The following is a 21,893-nucleotide window of genomic DNA, read 5'->3' as shown; positions in this document are numbered from 1 at the left end:
CCTCCCCTAACCCGGATGACGCTGGGCCAATTGTGCGCCGCCCCATGGATCTCTCGGTCGCAGCCGACTGCGACAGAGCCTGGACTCGAACCCAGAATCTTCAGTGGCACAGCTAGCGCTGCGATGCAGTGACATTTTCAACCTCTCTCTTACCCAGTCTGTAATACCTACAGGTTTCAAGTAGACTGCCATAGTCCCTGTGCCCTAGAACGCAAAGGTAACCTTAAAACCATAGTGCATTCAAAGCTCTTTATTAAACTAAGGACTCTGGGATTAAACAGGTCCCTCAGCAGCTGGATCCTGGATTTCCTGATGGGCCGCCTCCAGGGTATGAGGGTAGGCAACAACATCTCCACCACGCCTACACTCAACACAGGGGCCCCTCAGGGGTGCATGCTTAGTCCCCTCCTATATTCTGTGTTCACCCACTCCAACACCATCATTAAGTTTGCTCACAACATAATGGTGGTAGTCCTGATCACCAACGACCATGAGACAGCCTACAGGGAAGAGGTCAGTGACCTGGCAGTGTTGTGCCAGTACAACAACCTCTCCACCGATGTCAGCAAGACAAAGGAGCTGATTGTGGACTGCAGGAAATGGAGGCCTGAGCACGCCCCCATTCACATTGACAGGGATGTATTGGAGCGGGTTGAGAGCTTCAAGTTCCTCGGTGTCCACATCACTAAGGACCTATCATTATTCAAATACACCAACACTGTCGTGAAGAAGGCATGACAACGTCTCTTCCCACTCAGGAGGCTGAAAATATTTGGCATGGGCCCTCAGGTCCTCAAAAAGCACACTGACTTGGTACCCGCACTCATTGTATATAGCCTCATTTAAAAATATACAGTTGAAGTCAGAAGTTGACATCACTTAAGTTGGAGTCATGAACTTGTTTTTCAACCACTCCACACATTTCTTGTGAACAAACTATAGTTTTGGCAAGTCTGTTAGGACATCTACTTTCTGCATGACACAAGTCATTTTTCCAACAATTGTTTACAGATTAATTTACTATCACAATTCCAGTGGTTCAGAAGTTTACATACACTAAGTTGACTGTGCCTTTAAACAGCTTGGAAAATTTCAGAAAATTATGTCATGGCTTTAGAAGCTTCTGATAGGCTAATTGACATAATTTGAGTCAAATGGAGGTGTATCTGTGGATGTATTTCAAGGCCTACCTTCAAACTCAGTGCCTCTTTGCTTGACATCATGGGAAAATCAAAAGAAATCAGCCAAGACCTCAGGGGAAAAAAATGCAGACCTCCACAAGTCTGGTTCAATCTTGGGAGCAATTTCCAAACGCCTGACGGTAACACGTTCAACTGTTCAAACAATAGAACACAAGTATAAACTCCATGGGACCACGCAGCCATCAGGCCGCTCCATAAGGAGACTCGTTCAGTCTCCTAGAGTTCTTTGGTGCGAAAAGTGCAAATCAATCCCAGGAAAACAGCAAAGGACCTTGTGAAGATGCTGGAGGAAATGGGTACAAAAGTGTGTGTGTAGAGTAAAACAAGTCGTATAGCACCAAAGACGGCAAGGAAAGAAGGAAGAAGCCGCTGCCAAAACCGCCATAAAACCCTACTACAGTTTGCAACTGCACATGGGGACAAAGATTGTACTTTTTGGAGAAATGTCCTCTGGTCTGAAACAAAAATAGAACTGTTTGGCCATAATGACCATCGTTATGTTTGGAGGAAAAAGGGGGAGGCTTGCAAGCCAAAGAACACCATCCCAACCGTGAAGCACGGGGTGGCAGCCTCATGTTGTGGGGGTGGCAGCCTCATGTTGTGGGGGTGGCAGCATCATGTTGTGGGGGTCCTTTGCTGCAGGAGGGACTGGTGCACTTCACAAAATAGATGGCATCATGAGGCAGGAATATTATGTGGATATATTGAAGCAACATCTCAAGACATCAGTTAAAGAAGTTAAAGCTTGGTCGCAAATGGGACTTCCAAATGGACAATGACCCGAAACATACTTCCAAAGTTGTGGCAAAATGGCTTAAGAACAACAAAGTCAAGGTATTGGAGTGGCCATCACAAAGCCCTGACCTCAATCAAATAGAAAATGTGTGTGCAGAACTGAAAAAGAGGGTGTGAGCAAGGAGGCCTACAAACCTGACTCAGTTACACCAGCTCTGTCAGGAAGAATGGGCCAACATTTTCTCAACTTGTTGTGCTTGTGGAAGGCTACGCAAAACAATTTAAAGGCAATGCCTCCAAATACTAATTGAGTGTATGTAGACTTCTGACACACTGGGAATGTGATGAAAGAAAAAAAAAGCTGAAAGAAATCATTCTCTACTATTATTCTGACATTTCACATTCTTAAAATAGTGGTGATCCTAACTGAACTAAGACAATGAATTTTTATGAGGATTAAATGTAAAAATAAAATATATTTTAGAATTTATATTCTTCAAAGTAGCCACCCTTTTCCTTGATGACAGCTTTGCACACACTTGGCATTCTCTCAACCAGCTTCATGAGGTAGTCACCTCAATCATTTCAATTAACAGGTGTGCCTTCTTAAAATTACATTTGTGGGATTTCTTTCTTTAAAGCATTTGAGGCAATCAATTGTGTTGTGACAAGGTAGAGGTGGTATACAGAGGATAGCCCTATTTGGTAAAATACCAAGTCCAAATTATGGCAAGAACAGCTCAAATAAGCAAAGAGAAACAACAGTCCATCATTACTTAGACATGAAGGTCAGTCAATCTGGAAAATTTCTATAACTTTCAAGTGCAGTCACAAAAACCATCAAGCACTACAATGAAACTGGCTCTCAGGAAGACCGCCACAGGAAATGAAGACCCAGAGTTACCTCTGCTGCAGAGGATACTTTCATTTGAGTTACCAGCCTCAGAAAGTGCAGCCTAAGTAAATGCTTCACCGAGTTCAAGTAAGACACATTTCATTAACTGTTCAGAGGAGGCTGCGTGAATCATGCCTTCGTGGTCGAATTGCTGCAAAGAAACCACTACTAAAGGACACCAATAATAAGAAGAGACTTGCTTGGGCCAAGAAACATGAGCAACATGTTTTAATGCTTTTTTTTTGGTTACTACATGATTCCGTATGTGTTATTTCATAGTTTTGATGTCTTCACTATTATTCTACAATGTAGAAAATAGTAAAAAAAATAAAGAAACCCTTGAATGAGTAGTTGTGTCCAAACTTTGTCTACTTTACACAAAAATACTAAAACAAGCGTATACTTACAGACACATACAAACAATGGCTACATTTCTTCTGCCCAGACCTGCATGCTCACACCCCCATCCCTATTGTCTGCATTATAGTTTGCCACTTGGTCTTAAATTGTAACGTAAAATGTTTAAATAATACATCATTACATTTTTCCATTGTGTCAATGACAGCGGATTGATTGACTTCCAAGTATTTTGTATATACGTTTTTTTGTAATGAGAAAATAATTGTCCAGCCTCCTGGGTATCTCACTCCACCCCCATATGTCATGTCTTGAAATATGCAGACAGACGAACTGAAAGTTTACATTGCAATACTTCTATTTATTGAGTCATTCTTTTTTTACTTGAGAAATGACTCTGCAGTCGTGCTGTGGAATTTGTGAATTTTGTCTCTTGTATAATAAATTCTATACATTTGTTTATACTGGATCAAACATCCTTTTTTTCTCTTAAAAAAAACAACTAATTTCATTAGTTATGCTCTAACTTTCCCTCCATCTTGTGCCAACATCAGCACAACTCTGCATTGTTGGGAAAGGGCTCGTAAGTAAGCATTTCATGGTTAAGTCTACACCTGATGTATTTGGCGCCTGTGACAAATTTGATTTGACTGACTTCATGACCAAAATATATCCTATTTACACTTTGTAGTCAATTTTGACCTGTTTCGGATGTATACATTTTTCTGACACGTGTCTGTCACGTAGGCCATTTTCAAAACAAGAAGTTGCTTTTTAGGAGCAGTCACTCTAAGAGTACAGTTACATGAAGCCTATGAATGAGTGTCTTTAATGCCCTTTTATTCTTCACTTCTTGTGACAACCTTTTTTATTATGCATAAAATCATAGTGAAAAGATCATAAACTATTGATTTATTTCCATCAAGAAAGGTATGCAAAACAGGACATTGACATAACTTGTTTAGATAATAGGCCTACCTAATTTGTGTGAGTTTTTTGCATGTTGATGAAATTATATTCTTCTCTTGGCAGACATCTCACAGTTAGATAATATTCAAATATTTTCTCATGGTCATTAGATTCATCCTTCTGATACTTTGCTCAGACACTTCCCACTGGACAAAAATGTGTTTTGTGTCATTTCAACAACATGAAATCTAATGTGATGACATTGAATTGATGTGGAAAGCTGTTTGGATTTGCAAAAGGTCCTCAATTTCTTTTTTTTTTCTCCAACCAACTTGTAACCTAAATCCAATGTCATGGTGACATAAAAAATAAATGTTTATTCACATTGACATTTTTGCACATTTATAAAATATTGAATTTACTTGTATACAGTATAGGCCATTTTATACATGTTACCCAGTCATCTTCAACTAGGCAAACTTGACATTTTTGCTATTTTAATTGGATATTTAAAAGTGGGTATTTGAGACAAATATCCAGATATGATTTTCTAATAATCCTCACATTTTATTCAGTTCCATTTAAATTCCCTCCACCCCCCTAGTCTTTCACTCACATTTGAAACACATGTGAAGGTGTTCTATTGAGCTCACCTCTTCCCAAATGTGCAATCAAGACATGGGACAACTGGGGCCCAGAGTCATATGCATGTGTTTAGACTTTCTCCCTTTCTCACTTGGCTTGAGGCCAAACCAAAGAAAAGGCTGACCAAAAGGACTTTGTTTGCAAGTGTGAACCAACTACTGTAGATTGCCAGAGGGTGACAGGAGGTCACTGTCTTGCAAAATATTCTATTTGCATTAGCAATTAGCCCCCTGAAGGTAGGATGACACTGAGTACCTTAAACATACAGTATTTTTAAGATATAAATCATTTCATTTTGTGGCTTTATCAGAAGGCTATAAAAAGAACATGACTTATTTCACTGACCATTTTGTGCTGACACAATTTTTCACTTTTCATGCCCCAGTTTTGTCATGACTAATGTTTATCTTCCTTTAGAGATTGGAATCTACACTAAACAAAAATATAAACTCAAAATGCAACTATTTCAAAGATTTTACTGAGTTACAGTTCATATAAGGAAATCTATCAATTGAAATAAATAAATTAGGCCCTAATCTATGGATTTCACATGACTGGGAATACAGATATGAGTCTGTTGGTCACAGATACCGAAAAAGTAGGGGCGTGGATCAGAAAACCAGTCAGTATCTGGTGTGGCCACCATTTGCCTCGTGCAGCGCAACACATCTCCTTCATATGGTTGATCAGGCTGTTGATTGTGGCCTTTGGAATGTTGTCCCACTCTTTAATGGCTGTGCGAAGTTGCTGGTACCCTCAAAGCTCATCACTAAGCTAAGGATCCTGGGACTAAACACCTCCCTCTGCAACTGGATCCTGGACTTCCTGACGGGCCGCCTCCAGGAGGTGAGGGTAGGTAGCAACACATCTGCCACGCTGATCCTCAACACTGGAGCTCCCCAGGGGTGCGTTCTCAGTCCCCTCCTGTACTCCCTGTTCACCAACGACTGCATGGCCAGGCACGACTCCAACACCATCATTATTATTATTTGCAGACGACACAACAGTGGTAGGCCTGATCAACGACGAGACAGCCTATAGGGAGGAAGTCAGAGACCAAGACAGTCATGAAGAGGGCATGACAAAGCCTATTCCCCCTCAGGAAACTAAAAAGATTTGGCATGGGTCCTGAGATCCTCAAAAGGTTCTACAGCTGCAACATCGAGAGCATCTGACTGGTTGTATCACTGCCTGGTACAGCAACTGCTCGGCCTCTGACCGCAAGGCACTACAGAGTGTAGTGCGTACGGCCCAGTACATCACTGGGGCTAAGCTGCCTGCCATCCAGGACCTCTACAGCAGGCGGTGTCAGACGAAGGCCCTAAAAATGGTCAAAGACCCCATCCACCCAAGTCATAGACTGTTCTCTCTACTACCGCATGGCAAGCGGTACTGGAGTGCCAGGATAAAAAGGCTTCTCAACAGTTTTTACCCCCAAGCCATAAGACTCCTGAACAGATAATCAAATGGCTCCCAGGACTATTGCAGTTGCCGTACCCGGACTATTTGCCCGGACTATTTGCATTGCCATCGATAAAATGAAATTGTTTGTTGTCTGTAGCTTATGCCTGCCCATACCATAACCCCACCGCCTCCATGGGGCACTATGTTCACAACATTGACATGAGCAAACTGCTCACCCATATGATGCCATCTGCCCGGTACAGTTGAAACCGGGATTCATCTGTGAAAAGCACACTTCTCCAGCATGCCAGTGGCCATTGAAGGGGAGCATTTGCCCACTGAAGACGGTTACAAGGCTGAACTACAGTCAAGATCCTGGTGAGGATTACAAGCTTGCAGATGAGCTTCCCTGAGACTGTTTCTGACAATTTGTGCAGAAATTCTTCAGTTGTGCAAACTCACAGTGCAAACCCAGCTGTCTGGTTGGCTGTTCTCAGACAATCCAGCAGGTGAAGAAGCCTGATGTGGAGGTCCTGGGCTGGCATGGTAACACATAGTCTGCGGTTGTGAGGGCAGTTGCACGTACTGCCAAATTCTCTAAAACAATATTGGACATTCAATTCTCTGGCAACAGCCCTGGTGGACATTCCTGCAGTCAGCATGCCAATTGCACACTACCTCAACTTGAGACATCTGTGGCATTGTGTTGTGTGACAAAACTGCACATTTTAGTGTCCCCAGCACAAGGTGCACCTGTGTAATGATCATGCTGTTTAATCAGCTTCTTGATATGCCACACCTGTCAGGTGAATGGATTATCTTGACAAAGGTGAAATGCTCATTAACAGGGATGTAAATAAAAATGTGCACAACATTTTGGGAGAAATATGTTTTTTGTGCATATGGATCATTTTTTATATTTTATTTCAGCTCATGAAACATGGGACCATCACTTCACATGTTAGGTTTATATATTTGTTCAGAATTGTTCAGTATTACTATTGCTTATTAAGACACACTAATATAAAAACAAGACTGTTGCCGGTGGTCACAATCTTAACTGCCTGTTAAGCCATCAGGAAGATTCAGAACTGATATGAGCGGACACCCAGCACCATGACACTCTGCCAGACACAGCCCACTCTCTCTTCCCGAGTTAGTGTGTGAAATAAGACTTCAGCTGTTGCTTGTTGTAGTTGTGTGTGCTGCTGACATTAAATCAAATCACAACTTCAGCACTGAATGGGAATCACTGTCTGAGGTTGACTTATCTGTCTCTTAGTCTGTGCCGCTCTGACATTGCTCGTCCATATATTCTTATTCATCATTCCTTTACTTAGATTTGTGTGTACTGGGTATATGTTGTGAAATTGTTAGATATTACTGCACTGTCAGAGCTAGAAACAAGCGTTTCGCTACACCCACAGTAACATCTGCTAAACATGTGACCAATCGAATTTGATTTGATGTTTAATAGCGCTACCACTGTGAGGCAATCTGAATGTCATGAGATGCTCATCTACAGTGGCTACCGACGGGGAACAAAGGTTGTGTGATATATTTATATGCTGGTGTGAGCCACTCCGGGACATGGTGAGTAATTGGTGAGTGTAAGTATGTGTCTAGGAATGGGGAGGGTTGTGTGGGTTGGATAGCCAGCCACACGGACAGCTGCAGTTATTTCTTTCAACTGCCTCCAATCTCCCTGAGTCAAGTTCTCCGCGGCATTTCAGTGTGTGTGAGTGTGTGTCGTTGTAGATGACTGTGTGTTTTATGTACGTGTTCTTTATCTGGGTGTCACTGAGTGAAGAGGTAGGGTTTCAGATGTTTACAGAAGAGGTTGGACTGGGCTGAACGGGAGCTGCCCTCCTATAAGGCTATAGGAGGGCCAAGAGACCAGAGGTGACAGAATGGAGTGTTTGAGCATAGCCTGAATGTACGGAGGGGCAGTTCTTCTGGCTCCTGTAGGCAAGTACCATGGTCTTGTAATGGATGCAAGCTTTGACTGGAAGCCAGAGGAGTGTGCAGAAGAGCGGTGTGACATGGAGAACTTGGGACGGTTGAACACCAGGCGGTTGCAGTATTCTGGATAAGTTGCAGGGGTTTGATGGCATAAGCGGGGAGCCCAGCCAACAGCGAGTTGCAGTAGCCCAGACGGGAGATGACAAATGCCTGGATTAGGACCTGTGCCGCTTCCTGTGTGAGGTAGGGTTGTACTCTACGCATGTTGTAGAGCAACCTTCCCTGGGAGGAAGTGCAGCTCCGTCTTGCAGAGGTTGAGCTTGAGGTGGTGGGCCGACATCCAAGCTGAGGTATCGGCAAGGCACGCAGAGATGCGTGTCACCATCTGGGTGTCAGAAGGGGAGAGGTAGTGGAGTGTCATCCGCATAGCAATGATAGGAGAGACCATGTGAGGATATGACGAAGCCAAGTGACTTGGTGTATAGATAGACGAGAGGGTCTAGAACCGAGCCCTGCGGGATACCAGTAGTGAGAGCACAGTGCAGACACAGACCCTCTCCACGCCACCTGGTAGGAGCGGCCTGCCAGGTGGGATGCAATCCATGAGTGTGCAGAGCCTGAGCCACCCAGCCCTGAGAGGGTGGAGAGGAGGATCTGATGGTTCAGTGTTGAAGAGAGCGGATAGATCTAGGAGGATGAGAACAGCGGAGAGAGAGTCAGCTTTGGCAGTGCGGAAACAGCACGCTCAAGTGTTTTGCAAAGAAATACCAGGATACCGGTCTGTCGTTTTTGATGTCAGAGGGGTCTTTTTTTTTTACTTAAAAAAATTGTCATTTTAAAGTCAGAGGGAATGCAACCAATGGTCAGGGATGAGGGAAATTAGGAATGGGAGAAGGTCTCCAGTGATGGTCTGGAGGAGGGGATGGGGTTGTCGGGCGGCCGGACATAACTAGTTGCAGGATTTCATCTGGAGAGAGAGGGGAGAAAGAGATCAAGGCATAGGGTAGTTCTGTGTGAGTGGGACCAGTGGACTCAATAGGCTGAGTTAAAGAGGAGCAAATGTTGTCAACCTTCTTTTCAAAGTGATTGATAAAGTTGTCCGTAGAGGGAGAGTTTCCTAGGGTTAGAGGCAGAAGCTTGACATTTTAAATGATAGAGGCTGGCTTTAGCAGCAGCCCCAGAGGAAATCAAATCAAATCAAATCAAATCAAATCAAATTTTATTTGTCACATACACATGGTTAGCAGATGTTAATGCGAGTGTAGCGAAATGCTTGTGCTTCTAGTTCCGACAATGCAGTAATAACGAGCAAGTAATCTAACTAACAATTCCAAAAAAAACTACTGTCTTATACACAGTGTAAGGGGATAAAGAATATGTACATAAGGATATATGAATGAGTGATGGTACCGAGCAGCATAGGCAAGATACAGTAGATGATATCGAGTACAGTATATACATATGAGATAAGTATGTAAACCAAGTGGCATAGTTAAAGTGGCTAGTGATACATGTATTACATAAGGATGCAGTCGATGATATAGAGTACAGTATCAACGTATGCATATGAGATGAACAATGTAGGGTAAGTAACATTATATAAGGTAGCATTGTTTAAAGTGGCTAGTGATATATTTACATCATTTCCCATCAATTCCCATGATTAAAGTGGCTGGAGTAGAGTCAGTGTCATTGACAGTGTGTTGGCAGTAGCCACTCAATGTTAGTGGTGGCTGTTTAACAGTCTGATGGCCTTGAGATAGAAGCTGTTTTTCAGTCTCTCGGTCCCAGCTTTGATGCACCTGTACTGACCTCGCCTTCTGGATGACAGCGGGGTGAACAGGCAGTGGCTCGGGTGGTTGATGTCCTTGATGATCTTTATGGCCTTCCTGTAGCATCGGGTGGTGTAGGTGTCCTGGAGGGCAGGTAGTTTGCCCCGGTGATGCGTTGTGCAGACCTCACTACCCTCTGGAGAGCCTTACGGTTGAGGGCGGTGCAGTTGCCATACCAGGCGGTGATACAGCCCGCCAGGATGCTCTCGATTGTGCATCTGTAGAAGTTTGTGAGTGCTTTTGGTGACAAGCCGAATTTCTTCAGCCTCCTGAGGTTGAAGAGGCGCTGCTGCGCCTTCCTCACGATGCTGTCTGTGTGAGTGGACCAATTCAGTTTGTCTGTGATGTGTATGCCGAGGAACTTAAAACTTGCTACCCTCTCCACTACTGTTCCATCGATGTGGATGGGGGTGTTCCCTCTGCTGTTTCCTGAAGTCCACAATCATCTCCTTAGTTTTGTTGACGTTGAGTGTGAGGTTATTTTCCTGACACCACACTCCGAGGGCCCTCACCTCCTCCCTGTAGGCCGTCTCGTCGTTGTTGGTAATCAAGCCTACCACTGTTGTGTCGTCCGCAAACTTGATGATTGAGTTGGAGGCGTGCATGGCCACGCAGTCGTGGGTGAACAGGGAGTACAGGAGGGGGCTCAGAACGCACCCTTGTGGGGCCCCAGTGTTGAGGATCAGCGGGGAGGAGATGTTGTTGCCTACCCTCACCACCTGGGGGCGGCCCGTCAGGAAGTCCAGTACCCAGTTGCACAGGGCGGGGTCGAGACCCAGGGTCTCGAGCTTGATGACGAGCATAAGGGAACATAAGGTAGAGAGGAAGGACGGAAAGGATGATAGGTCCTCCAGAATTTTTTGCCATTTTTGCTCAGCTGCCTGTAGCCCTGTTCTGTAAGCTTGCAATGAGTCACTCAGACACAGAACAGGAGGGGAGGGGAGTAGGCTCCATGGGGGGAAACCTGTAATTAATGTGGCACTCCAGTCTCCTTTTCACCTCCATTTAACACCTGCTTTACTTAACAAAAGGTGGTACAGGTAAAGTCATCAGCATATGCTTCAGTCCTAACCCGGCTAGCCGAACTGCATACTCCCTTAAAATACCTTCACTTGAAAAACGAGAAATAAGCGACAATTGTACTGTCTGTCCCTTAATAGTCAGAATGAATCTAAGATCACCCAGGAAATCTGTCATAAATTGGAGGGAGGCTGATGACATCGACTTCCCATCAAACCAACTCCTTGATTGCCATACTCATTGTAGTTTGCTGTTGTGTCTGAAAGAAAAGAAAACAACTTTCTCAAAACGCTATTTAATTATTTATTTATTTTACCCTTTTGTGTGTGTGCTTTTATGGATTTATACTTGGGATATTGCTTTTCAACAGTAAAAGTTCAAAAGTCACTGGAGGATGTCTTACAGCATAGTTTTCTCCTAGTCCCTCTTTGTCAGTCATACCTGCTCTTATCCCCTTCCCCTTTCTGGTGGACTGCATTTATTCAGTCCTTTAGTCTGTAATCATAGCACTACAGTGAATGCTCAAGCACCTCCTAACTACTTCCCACTTTGTTTCACCTACTTGTAAAATAAACTTAGCTGAATATTCATAACACAACATATGATTGTCATATTTTATATGTCACATTTTAAAGCTGAATGCTTGTTGTTGTCACTGCGTCCCTATTAAAAACGGGAATAGATCTAGGAACCGAGAGTGTCTCTTCATAACATTGTTGGGTGTGGTTTAGCAATGGTTTCATTTTTCAAGTTTGGGTAGCATTGGGCGTCAGCAAGCCAACCCAAGGGTGTAGATTCAACAAATTGTCCTTTTGTAAAGACTATAGTTAAGTTCCATTCACCTGCTCTTCTGGTTTTAGTGCTGAAACCACCCTTTACTTGTTGGCCTTTTTTACTGTGTTATTCTGTACTAGATCCTTCCTCATTCTTAAAGGAAGACGCAGTACTGTATCATCTTTGGGGATTAGGGACAACCAGGGCCCATTTCCTGTGATTAGTTTATTTATGACAAATGTGCTAACATTTTTGACATGTAAAACCCAGCCAAATATGTGGGCCAAAGTAATGTAATGGGGAAACTTCAATGGAATAAACCATTTGTCCTGTTTTCTGATATATCAGGCCAACACTTCTTAAAAGATCCTCCTGAACCTTCTGAGGAAGGCGATTGACACGCTGAAATGTAAGCCTATTCGTTTGTCCTGAATAAACCCAAAGATCCATGCAGCTTTCTGAGTGCTCCTCTTTCTTCTTTGGGATCGTCAACTTATAGCTGGCAGGGTAAGATGTTTTTTTTTCTGGTCCCCTGAAATCCTGTTCCTGGCCAATGCATCTGCGCTTCCATTCACCTTTGCTTCCCCCTGTTTTTTTTTTCAACCTCTTCCGGCTTCCCATCCTATGTCTCCTCTCTTCCTCGGACACTATCTGTGCATTCGCCCACTATCTGTGACATGGTTTGTGAGTACCCTTCTCTCTCGCACTCACTCTCTCACCCACTCTCTCTTTCCCCCTCTCACTGTGCTGTGAGCTGATTGAAAGCAGCAGCTGAGCTCTGTGACTGTTACCTGAACTGAGGAAAAGATAGTCGGGGAGTGCCGTCACCACGCCAAGGGATGCCAGCTGTTCTATATCAGGAATTCAACGGTGATGGGGAGAGTACGGAGACTGCAGGGCCCTGAGTCAGACCTCTGTGACCTCTCCACAGCACCCAAAACACAGAATGGACTTCCACAGCATCCTTTGGAATAGGCTCAATAGATCAGAATATATTGATCATATATTGGGCAAATGTCATTATCCACATCATCAAATCTTTGTGGTGCTGGGAATGAAATAAATCAATGTTTATATTGTAGTTTGTTTGTTTTTTGGAAAAGGTTGACTGAAATGTTGATCTAAAAACATGCATTTTCCTCACTAATATTTATCATAAAACACACTCACTGACTAGGCTATGGGGAAAAGGAACTGTAGAATGTAGAACTGCAATCAGGTACATCACCCAACTTTGATCCAGTGTTATAGAATTTAACATTGCTTGTGGACTGGGTGGGCAACGCAACAGAGGTTTAACATGGTGAGGTTTAACATGGCTTTTGCTATATTTATTGGAGAATTGGCTTGATATGATCATTATGGAAAGCACTCAGTGTTAGCATTATACTCTGCGAATGTGAGTGGAGAATCTAGCAGGACTCCCTCACACTCATTGATCACTGTAGTCACTCATCTTGGCCTTGTCTGAACGTCTTTAGAATCTGAATGTGTGTGAGATGTGGTGGAGGTGCCCTCCAGGCCATTGAAACAATGAGCCTGGCTCTCCCTTTTCAGTGCACTGTTTGAGCGAAAATCTCTGGATTTGTTATGCTGATTGGATCACCTAGAGTCAATACAGGTGGATGCCAGAGTGAGGCTGACAATTAGGATGGTAATGCAGCAATGTATCAAGTAGCCCCTTATGGGAATCATCAATGTTCTCAAACCTCCAGCATCATCATTGAATATGATAGATTTTCAAGAAGAAGCAGACATCCAGAAAATCAAAATATTTGAGGTCCAATGATAAACTAGTCTTGACCACTTGGGGTTATTTAATCCATTTATCAATTACCAAGCTATGTTCTTTTTAGATTATTTGATTGAATCAGAAAGGATTACTTTCAAAATTGAAAAGATTTTAAATCATGACATATAAAGACAGGCGAGGATCGTTTTTTTGGTTTCGGCTAGAAGGGAGACAGTTTATGTATGATCAGAAATTACTTTTGTAGAAGGTTATGAGAATATACGAAGCAGGTTATGAGAATTAATGTGGTAAATTCTGAGAATTAGGTAAAGGTTCGGAAAGGGGTTAGCGAAGAGCTAAAAAGAAGACAGAAAATAAACGTTTGATGTAAACTTGAAATAACCTGTATTCCCTCTATCCTTGACCAGTTTTTCGCTGAATTGTGTGTGATTTGCGGATTCGAATAGGGAGGGGAAGGAAGCGGGGGTGCAACCCAATCTGGCCACCTCCCCGTGTATAAAACTCCAACTCAACCATCATTCTTTCTCTTTCTGTTACCTGGTTAAGGGCAACAGCAGTGGTAGTAGCAGTGTGATTTCGTAGTGACACCGGTAAGCGCGTTTATCATCAAGTGGTTTCAAAAACGGGCCTAATCTGTTCTTGAATTTACAAGTGGTTATGTTTTTAATTTTTTTTTTTCATAGCTAGCCGTATTGCGAAAATGTACTATTGCGAATACATTTGTTAGCCTTCTGTCTGTCGTTTCAATTAACCTGCGGATTTGATGGTGTAACGTCAAGGATGCTGTGATTAGTTACTGTATACAAATGGCCATAATGTTGTCTTTACTGAAGTTTTTAGTTTGTCAGAAAATTACACTTTTCGGTTGGGGGAGGGGAAACTTGGGGGGAGAACAAAGGATACTAAAGCAGTGGTCTGTGTGGCTGAGTAGCTAAATGGAATGTCTGTCTTCCATTAAAGTGAATTGCACGGTAGCCCAGGCGACAGTTGTCGAGTTGTGATAGCTAAATTCCTCTCGGATATTTGGAAATCTTTCTGTAACTTAACACGACGTGGCCCAGAAGTAACACGTGTCTCGTTTGGCCCATGGCGGACTAAGGCCTACGTGGTCATGGCTCATTCACCCTTTGTCAAATCGCATCGGTTGAGTTAACATTGTCGAGTGGGGACTTTTTAAAAACATTTTTATGGGGCCCTATTCTTATTGGGATATGTATTATATTTTTGGACCATCGACAAAAGATTGTTAGACAGTGACCTGCGTTTTATTTGCAACCATATTCCAAGAGGCAATGTGGCTTAGCTAAGTGGTTTCTCATTTTATTTCAGAAATTTAAGTAAGCCACCATGGGAAAGGAAAAGATCCACATCAACATCGTGGTCATTGGCCATGTCGACTCCGGGAAGTCCACCACCACTGGCCATCTGATCTACAAATGCGGAGGCATTGACAAGAGAACCATTGAGAAGTTCGAGAAGGAGGCTGCTGAGGTAAGCATTTCCAAAGCTCGTTGGTTACAATACTTTGGATTAAATGGCGACGCCAGCATGGTATTTGAATGGCGAAGCCGGTAGGGTGTGTAACGAGTACGCGCATGTGGGGTGGCGCTTGCGCGCGGGCCTAGCGTCCGGGTGATGACGATGCACTTTGTGTAATGGTGGCTGAGGCCTTCGTGGCTAGAAGGGTACGACGTGTGTGTGTATTTTTTTAAGCTAAACTTGCTGAACACCGGCTACGGAAAGTCGACTCTAGGAAGTTGTCCCATGTACACAGCCTCTATTTCCACTTCATAAAATGCATAAATTACGTTTCTGAAAGTAGACTGAACAATTTCAATTTCGTTTTTTAAAGTAGTGTAAATTATTGGTTAGTTTCCCATAACATTCTAGGCTTGACCCTGAATGTTGTACTTGCTCACGATGCAATTTAACATGTAGCTTGATCACATTGAAGTGATTTAATGTAAGAATGATTTTGACTTCCCATTTTTAGATGGGTAAGGGCTCTTTCAAGTATGCCTGGGTGCTGGACAAGCTGAAGGCTGAACGTGAGCGTGGTATCACGATTGACATTTCCCTGTGGAAGTTCGAGACTGGCAGGTACTACGTCACCATCATTGATGCCCCCGGGCACAGAGACTTCATCAAGAACATGATCACCGGTACATCTCAGGTAAGTGGGGCCCACTGCAATTGGACTGTACTGTTAATCTACAGCCTATTAGTTTCAGTTTAAAGTGGTGGGCTGACCAACCTTAATCCCCCCCCAGGCTGATTGTGCTGTGCTGGTTGTTGCTGGTGGTGTTGGTGAGTTTGAGGCCGGTATCTCAAAGAACGGGCAGACTCGTGAGCACGCTCTCCTTGCTTTCACTCTGGGAGTGAAGCAGCTCATCGTTGGCGTCAACAAGATGGACTCCACAGAGCCCCCCTACAGCCAGAAGCGTTTTGAGGAGATCCAGAAGGAGGTCAGCACCTACATCAAGAAGATTGGCTATAACCCTGCCACTGTCGCCTTTGTGCCCATCTCTGGATGGCATGGGGACAACATGCTGGAAGCCAGCGCCAACGTGAGTAGTCAATCCCAGCAGTACACTACTGTGAAATAGTTTTGCCTGTCATTTGTATACATATTACTGTTTCTAAATGCTTTTTCTCTTATTCCAGATGGGCTGGTTCAAGGGATGGAAGGTCGAGCGTAAGGATGGTAACGCCAATGGTGTGACTCTGCTGGAGGCCCTGGACAGCATCCTGCCCCCATCCCGCCCCACAGACAAGCCCCTTCGTCTGCCCCTCCAGGATGTTTACAAAATTGGTGGTAAGAATCTGTTAAACTTCATGAAAGTGACTGACACGCAAAGGTTTGGTTCTGCTCGTTGGTTAATCTACTCCCCTGGTTTCCTCAGGTATTGGAACTGTACCCGTGGGCCGTGTGGAGACAGGCACCCTGAAGGCCGGTATGATCGTCACCTTCGCCCCCGCTAACGTCACCACTGAAGTCAAGTCTGTGGAGATGCACCACGAGACCCTGGAATCGGCTATGCCCGGTGACAACGTCGGATTCAACGTCAAGAACGTGTCCGTCAAGGATATCCGTCGTGGCAACGTAGCTGGAGACAGCAAGAACGACCCTCCAATGGAGGCTGGCACTTTCACTGCTCAAGTAGGCATACTGTTCGTAGTTGGGCGGGGCAGGTTACTTCCTATGACAATAATTCTTGTGCTAATTGACCACGCCTTGTTTTTCCAGGTAATCATCCTGAACCACCCTGGCCAGATCTCCCAGGGCTATGCCCCTGTGCTGGATTGCCATACTGCTCACATCGCCTGCAAGTTCAGTGAGCTCAAGGAGAAGATAGACCGTCGGTCCGGCAAGAAGCTTGAAGATGCCCCCAAGTTCCTGAAGTCTGGAGATGCTGCTATCGTTGACATGATCCCCGGCAAGCCCATGTGTGTGGAGAGTTTCCAGGAATACCCCCCTCTTGGTAAGTTATCCACAGGCTCTCATCACCAAAACATTGATAACCCTTAAGGTCCTCTATGCTTCTGGCAAAATAGTAACGCTGCCTTTTCAATCTCCTGCAGGTCGTTTTGCTGTGCGTGACATGAGACAGACAGTCGCTGTCGGTGTCATCAAGGCTGTTGACAAGAAGGCCGCCTCAAGCGGCAAGGTCACAAAGTCTGCCGTTAAGGCCGGTAAAAAGTGAATTCCCCTCCCACAGGACGTCCCTCAGGTAGCGGGGTCTGCTGCCCTACATCCTGCGGCGTCTCAAAACCTAAGCTCTATACTTAAGGACTGGTTAATGCTGATTAAAACTCATCGTAAAAGTTTCCGCAGGAAAGGAACCCAACGTGGAGACACTTGTGGATTTGTCATTACAGGCAGTGCCTCTTTCAGTTAAATTGTGTAAATGGTTGAACGGAACCTGCTATGATTCTACTATTAAATTGGAAGGAAACTGCTGATAACTAATAAAGGTCTTTAAATGTCTTGACCAAAAATCCTGCTGTCGTTTTCCTTAATCCTTTGTCCTTCGTGTGCTTGTAGTTCAGTAGGAGCTGCTCCATAGGGTAGGACAAGTGCAATGCTGTATGTAACTTGTCTTTGCAGCTGTTTTGACACATCCTATCCCTGACAGCTGCAGGGCTGTGACCAGTGCTGTGTTTTTGCAGTCCAATCACCTTGGTGGGTTACACTGGTGCAACCAATAGCACCCTATTTTATTGATGACAGCAGTGCTTTAGCATTTGCTGTTCTCCCGCCCCTCACAGCACCGGTATAAAAAGAAATGTGAGATCAAATTCTTCCCTTTTTTCTCCGGTCTAAAGCAGGGATAACGGTAAACCTATCGCAGGTTAGTGTATCAGAATGCTTATTTCAGGATATACTGGTCTTTAATGGCTTGTGGCTAAGCTACTCTTAACACTGTTCGCTTAAAATTATGATAATGGAATGGTCGTGCTAGCCTAACAAGTATCTCATCTTCACAAGCATGATTAAGGACCGGTCTAATTGTACTAGAGATGGGTGTTTCTAACTGCTCGCTCATTTGGTTTCATAAATGGTCATTAGTTCACTGCTCGGTCCAACATAGTTGACCGCATCATGTTCAGTGGCTAACTAGCTACCAGCGAACTATTCGCCTGAGCTAAAAGGTTACTAAATGGGTTAGACGTGTGGATTAACCTCAACTAGGCGGGGTGTATGACTTTGGCTGTGGTAACTAGTGACGACCCAACATGGCCGGCTCGCTAGTCCCACGATTTAACATGGACGATTTGCGGATAGCACATGGTGCATGAGTAAGTGGTGCCGCTGGGCGTCAAAGGCATCAACATTGTATGCATCTCCTGCTACCATGTTATTTGCATGCGTATTTTGTGTAAATGTATTTGTGCATCGGTAGTTACGTCAGTTTCCTTTCAATCAGTAAATAATGGGAAAGGAAAAGATCCATATCAACATCGTGGTCATTGGCCATGTCGACTCCGGGAAGTCCACCACCACCGGCCATCTTATCTACAAATGCGGAGGCATTGACAAGAGAACCATTGAGAAGTTCGAGAAGGAGGCTGCTGAGGTAGGTTTGGCCGCCCTGACATTTCTCGATTTTTTTTATTTTTTTTTGTCTGCAGCTATGAATAGCGACATAACGGGCGTGGTTATAGCTGAAAATCATTGGAAAGATTGCTTTGACACAAGCGACACCTACTGTACGAAAGTGTGTATCGCTGTCAGTTGCCAGTCATTCTGCGGTAACTAAATGCAAAAATGCGTTCTAAAAATGGTTTAATTGAGTCATTGAACTGCAACTCGTTTAGTCAGGGAAAAATAACTCAAACTGAAGGTATGAAAATGATATGGTCAAACGTATTTGGGCGTCAGGAAATTGCTGGGAAAAAACTTGCTCAACTAGCAGAATAATCTTAATCTGATTTGGCAGTCAATTTGTGTTATGGATTTAAATGACAAAACTGCCAAAAAATTATGTGCATTTGTAGTAGGCCTAATTGGGTAGATATGATCTAAACAATATTACAACTGTGTAGGCAATAGACCATGTGTATGTGACAAATAAAATTTGATTTGATTTGAGACTTAAGTGAAATAAACGCAAACTTGATTCTCTGCTTGTGTAGATGGGCAAAGGCTCTTTCAAGTATGCCTGGGTGCTGGACAAGCTGAAGGCTGAGCGAGAGCGTGGTATCACGATCGACATTTCCCTGTGGAAGTTTGAGACCGCCAAGTACTACGTCACAATCATTGATGCCCCCGGACACAGAGACTTCATCAAGAACATGATCACTGGTACCTCTCAGGTAAAGAAAAGCTTTAATAACCATTGCTGGTTTCCTGTTTCCTAATTATGAAATGATCAGTAGTGGCATTTTACCATGACGTTTGAAGTGTATCATGTCTTTGTCTCAGGCTGATTGTGCTGTGCTGGTCGTTGCTGGTGGTGTTGGTGAGTTTGAGGCCGGTATCTCAAAGAACGGGCAGACTCGTGAGCACGCTCTCCTTGCCTACACTCTGGGAGTGAAGCAGCTCATCGTTGGTGTCAACAAGATGGACTCCACAGAGCCCCCTTACAGTCAGAAGCGTTTTGAGGAGATCCAGAAGGAGGTCAGCACCTACATCAAGAAGATCGGCTATAACCCTGCCACCGTCGCCTTTGTGCCCATCTCTGGATGGCATGGGGACAACATGCTGGAAGCCAGCCCTAACGTGAGTAGTCCATCCCCACAGTACACTCCACCGCAGCAGTGTAGTTTTAGGTGGTCATATGCCTAAATGATTAGGGCTGGAACATTATAGAAGGTAAGGCACTGACAGGTCAGCAAGCCTCATCCTAATTTTGATCCACACAAGAACAGTAACATTGTTTCTTCTGTTTCCCATTGCAGATGGGCTGGTTCAAGGGGTGGAAGGTTGAGCGTAAGGAGGGTGGCGCTAATGGTGTGACCCTTCTGGAGGCTCTGGACTCTATCCTGCCCCCCTCCCGCCCCACCAACAAGCCTCTCCGTCTGCCCCTGCAGGACGTCTACAAAATTGGAGGTAAGAACCAGTTATAGATCAATATGTTTCTATATACTGGTTATTTCCTTTAGACATGACGAGGTATGGCTCTTGTGGGTAAATACTTGTTTCCCTTTAGGTATTGGAACAGTGCCTGTGGGCCGTGTGGAGACTGGAACCCTGAAGGCCGGTATGATCGTCACCTTCGCCCCCGCTAATGTCACCACTGAAGTCAAGTCTGTGGAAATGCACCACGAGACCCTGGAAGCGGCTCTCCCCGGTGACAACGTCGGATTCAACGTCAAGAACGTGTCCGTCAAGGATATCCGTCGTGGCAACGTGGCTGGAGACAGCAAGAACGACCCACCAATGGAGGCCGGCAACTTCACCGCTCAGGTGAGAGATGGGACTGATTTTAAATATTTCCAAGTCTACTTTCCTTCATGTCTCGTTTCTGGCCAAACATTTGCACTTTTATTAAACGTTTTTCGAAATTCAGTTTACCCACGTTCCAACCCCCTGTCAATGTAGTTCTAGATTCTATCCCATCCTTACCCAACCTTTACCCCAATCCTCAGGTCATCATCCTGAACCACCCGGGCACCATCTCCCAGGGCTATGCCCCCGTGCTGGATTGCCATACCGCTCACATCGCCTGCAAGTTCAGTGAGCTCAAGGAGAAGATCGACCGTCGTTCCGGCAAGAAGCTTGAGGACAACCCCAAGGCCCTGAAGTCTGGAGACGCCGCCATCATCGTCATGGTGCCAGGAAAGCCCATGTGTGTGGAGAGCTTCGCCGCCTACCCTCCCCTCGGTGAGTCACACACCAATTCCTTATGATGACGATTATGGGTCTTATTTATGCAGTGCTATTGAAAAATTGAATGTTACGTGGGGGGAGGTGAAGAGATGGTGAAGAGAAGGTGAAGAGATCTTACTCGCCTCAGTACCTTACAACGTCACTTACAAAAACTCTTTAGGAACTACAATGACTTCTGGAATATTCTGACACTCCATTCCAGTAACCATATCTCTTTGTTGCTGCATCGTTGCAGGTCGTTTTGCCGTGCGTGACATGAGGCAGACCGTGGCTGTTGGTGTCATCAAGGCCGTCGACAAGAAGGCTGCCAGCACTGGCAAGGTGACCAAGTCCGCCGTTAAGGCTGCCAAAGCTAAATGAATTCCTGCTCCAGACATCCAGCAACAACAAAGCGTGTCACCGGCATCCCATCCTGCAGTGTCTCAGAACCTGAGCTCTCTACTCAAGGACTGGCTAATGCTAATAAAAACCCATCGCAAAAATTTTCGCAGGAAAGGAAAGCAAATGTTCGAAGAATAATGCTTTAGGGAAAATTATGATAAAATAAAAAACCATGAACATGAACCGCCAAAACGCTGCTGTTTTCTTGATTCTCATAAAGCCAAAACGCTGAATCAGTTACTGTTGGATCCATACTGCTATCTACCATGAAATGATATGTTGTGTTAGAATATTAAAATAAAGTCTGGTTTCTGTTGCTGTGAAACATTGAGCTAATTGTCAAATTTTGGATTGATTTGCTGAATACACTCTATTGGTTTACAATATTGGCTACAAACAGAAAATAATAACAACTTTGGGGAATATTCAATAGATATCATTCACTGCCTCCGTTTGAAGCATTCTCTCCTTTGAGTTACATCAGAAATGTACGTGAGAAATATAAGTGCTGTTGGTAAACATGTCAGTACTGTTGATTCCTATTTTCAGAGAAGAGTGATTTCTCAATAGGGGAAATTGTACCCCGGTAAATGTCGGCTACTGTCAAGGTAAGGGGTTCTGACAGAAGGAGAAAATAATTGCGTGGTTTTTATATACAAAAGCCTTCACAAGCCAGGTAGAGCATAACAAA

The 21,893-nt window shown here is 44.3% G+C and overlaps 2 protein-coding genes across 2 annotated transcripts; both read left to right on the top strand.

The window, feature by feature from the left end:
- The first annotated feature begins 13,921 nt into the window (after positions 1 to 13,921).
- Positions 13,922 to 17,487, top strand: LOC112264866 (elongation factor 1-alpha, oocyte form). Its single transcript, XM_024441752.2, has 8 exons — positions 13,922 to 14,078; positions 14,818 to 14,979; positions 15,482 to 15,661; positions 15,759 to 16,055; positions 16,153 to 16,303; positions 16,392 to 16,648; positions 16,736 to 16,970; positions 17,071 to 17,487. The coding sequence occupies exons 2-8, from the start codon at positions 14,836 to 14,838 to the stop codon at positions 17,190 to 17,192; spliced, it is 1,386 nt and encodes a 461-aa protein (XP_024297520.1). The 5' UTR covers positions 13,922 to 14,078; positions 14,818 to 14,835; the 3' UTR covers positions 17,193 to 17,487.
- Positions 17,488 to 17,697: 210 nt separating this feature from the next.
- On the top strand, positions 17,698 to 21,533 carry LOC112264865 (elongation factor 1-alpha). Its single transcript, XM_024441751.2, has 8 exons — positions 17,698 to 17,840; positions 18,417 to 18,566; positions 19,126 to 19,305; positions 19,415 to 19,711; positions 19,891 to 20,041; positions 20,142 to 20,398; positions 20,581 to 20,815; positions 21,057 to 21,533. Exons 2-8 carry the CDS (start codon positions 18,423 to 18,425, stop codon positions 21,179 to 21,181), a joined length of 1,389 nt encoding a protein of 462 aa, XP_024297519.1. The 5' UTR covers positions 17,698 to 17,840; positions 18,417 to 18,422; the 3' UTR covers positions 21,182 to 21,533.
- Positions 21,534 to 21,893: the final 360 nt, after the last annotated feature.

Source organism: Oncorhynchus tshawytscha, linkage group LG13 (genome assembly GCF_018296145.1).
Source record: "Oncorhynchus tshawytscha isolate Ot180627B linkage group LG13, Otsh_v2.0, whole genome shotgun sequence".
In the NCBI taxonomy this organism is placed as follows: Eukaryota; Metazoa; Chordata; class Actinopteri; order Salmoniformes; family Salmonidae; genus Oncorhynchus; species Oncorhynchus tshawytscha.
This window is presented reverse-complemented; position numbering and strand designations above follow the sequence as displayed.

Excerpts from the sequence above, each read along its gene's own strand:
- LOC112264865 (XM_024441751.2), top strand. The coding sequence starts at position 18,423 with ATGGGAAAGGAAAAGATCCATATCAACATCGTGGTCATTGGCCATGTC. Across the intron at positions 18,567-19,125 it reads TCGAGAAGGAGGCTGCTGAG|ATGGGCAAAGGCTCTTTCAA; the intron begins GTAGGTTTGGCC and ends CTGCTTGTGTAG. Across the intron at positions 19,712-19,890 it reads TGCTGGAAGCCAGCCCTAAC|ATGGGCTGGTTCAAGGGGTG; the intron begins GTGAGTAGTCCA and ends TTCCCATTGCAG.
- LOC112264866 (XM_024441752.2), top strand. The coding sequence starts at position 14,836 with ATGGGAAAGGAAAAGATCCACATCAACATCGTGGTCATTGGCCATGTC. Across the intron at positions 15,662-15,758 it reads TGATCACCGGTACATCTCAG|GCTGATTGTGCTGTGCTGGT; the intron begins GTAAGTGGGGCC and ends ATCCCCCCCCAG. Across the intron at positions 16,056-16,152 it reads TGCTGGAAGCCAGCGCCAAC|ATGGGCTGGTTCAAGGGATG; the intron begins GTGAGTAGTCAA and ends CTCTTATTCCAG.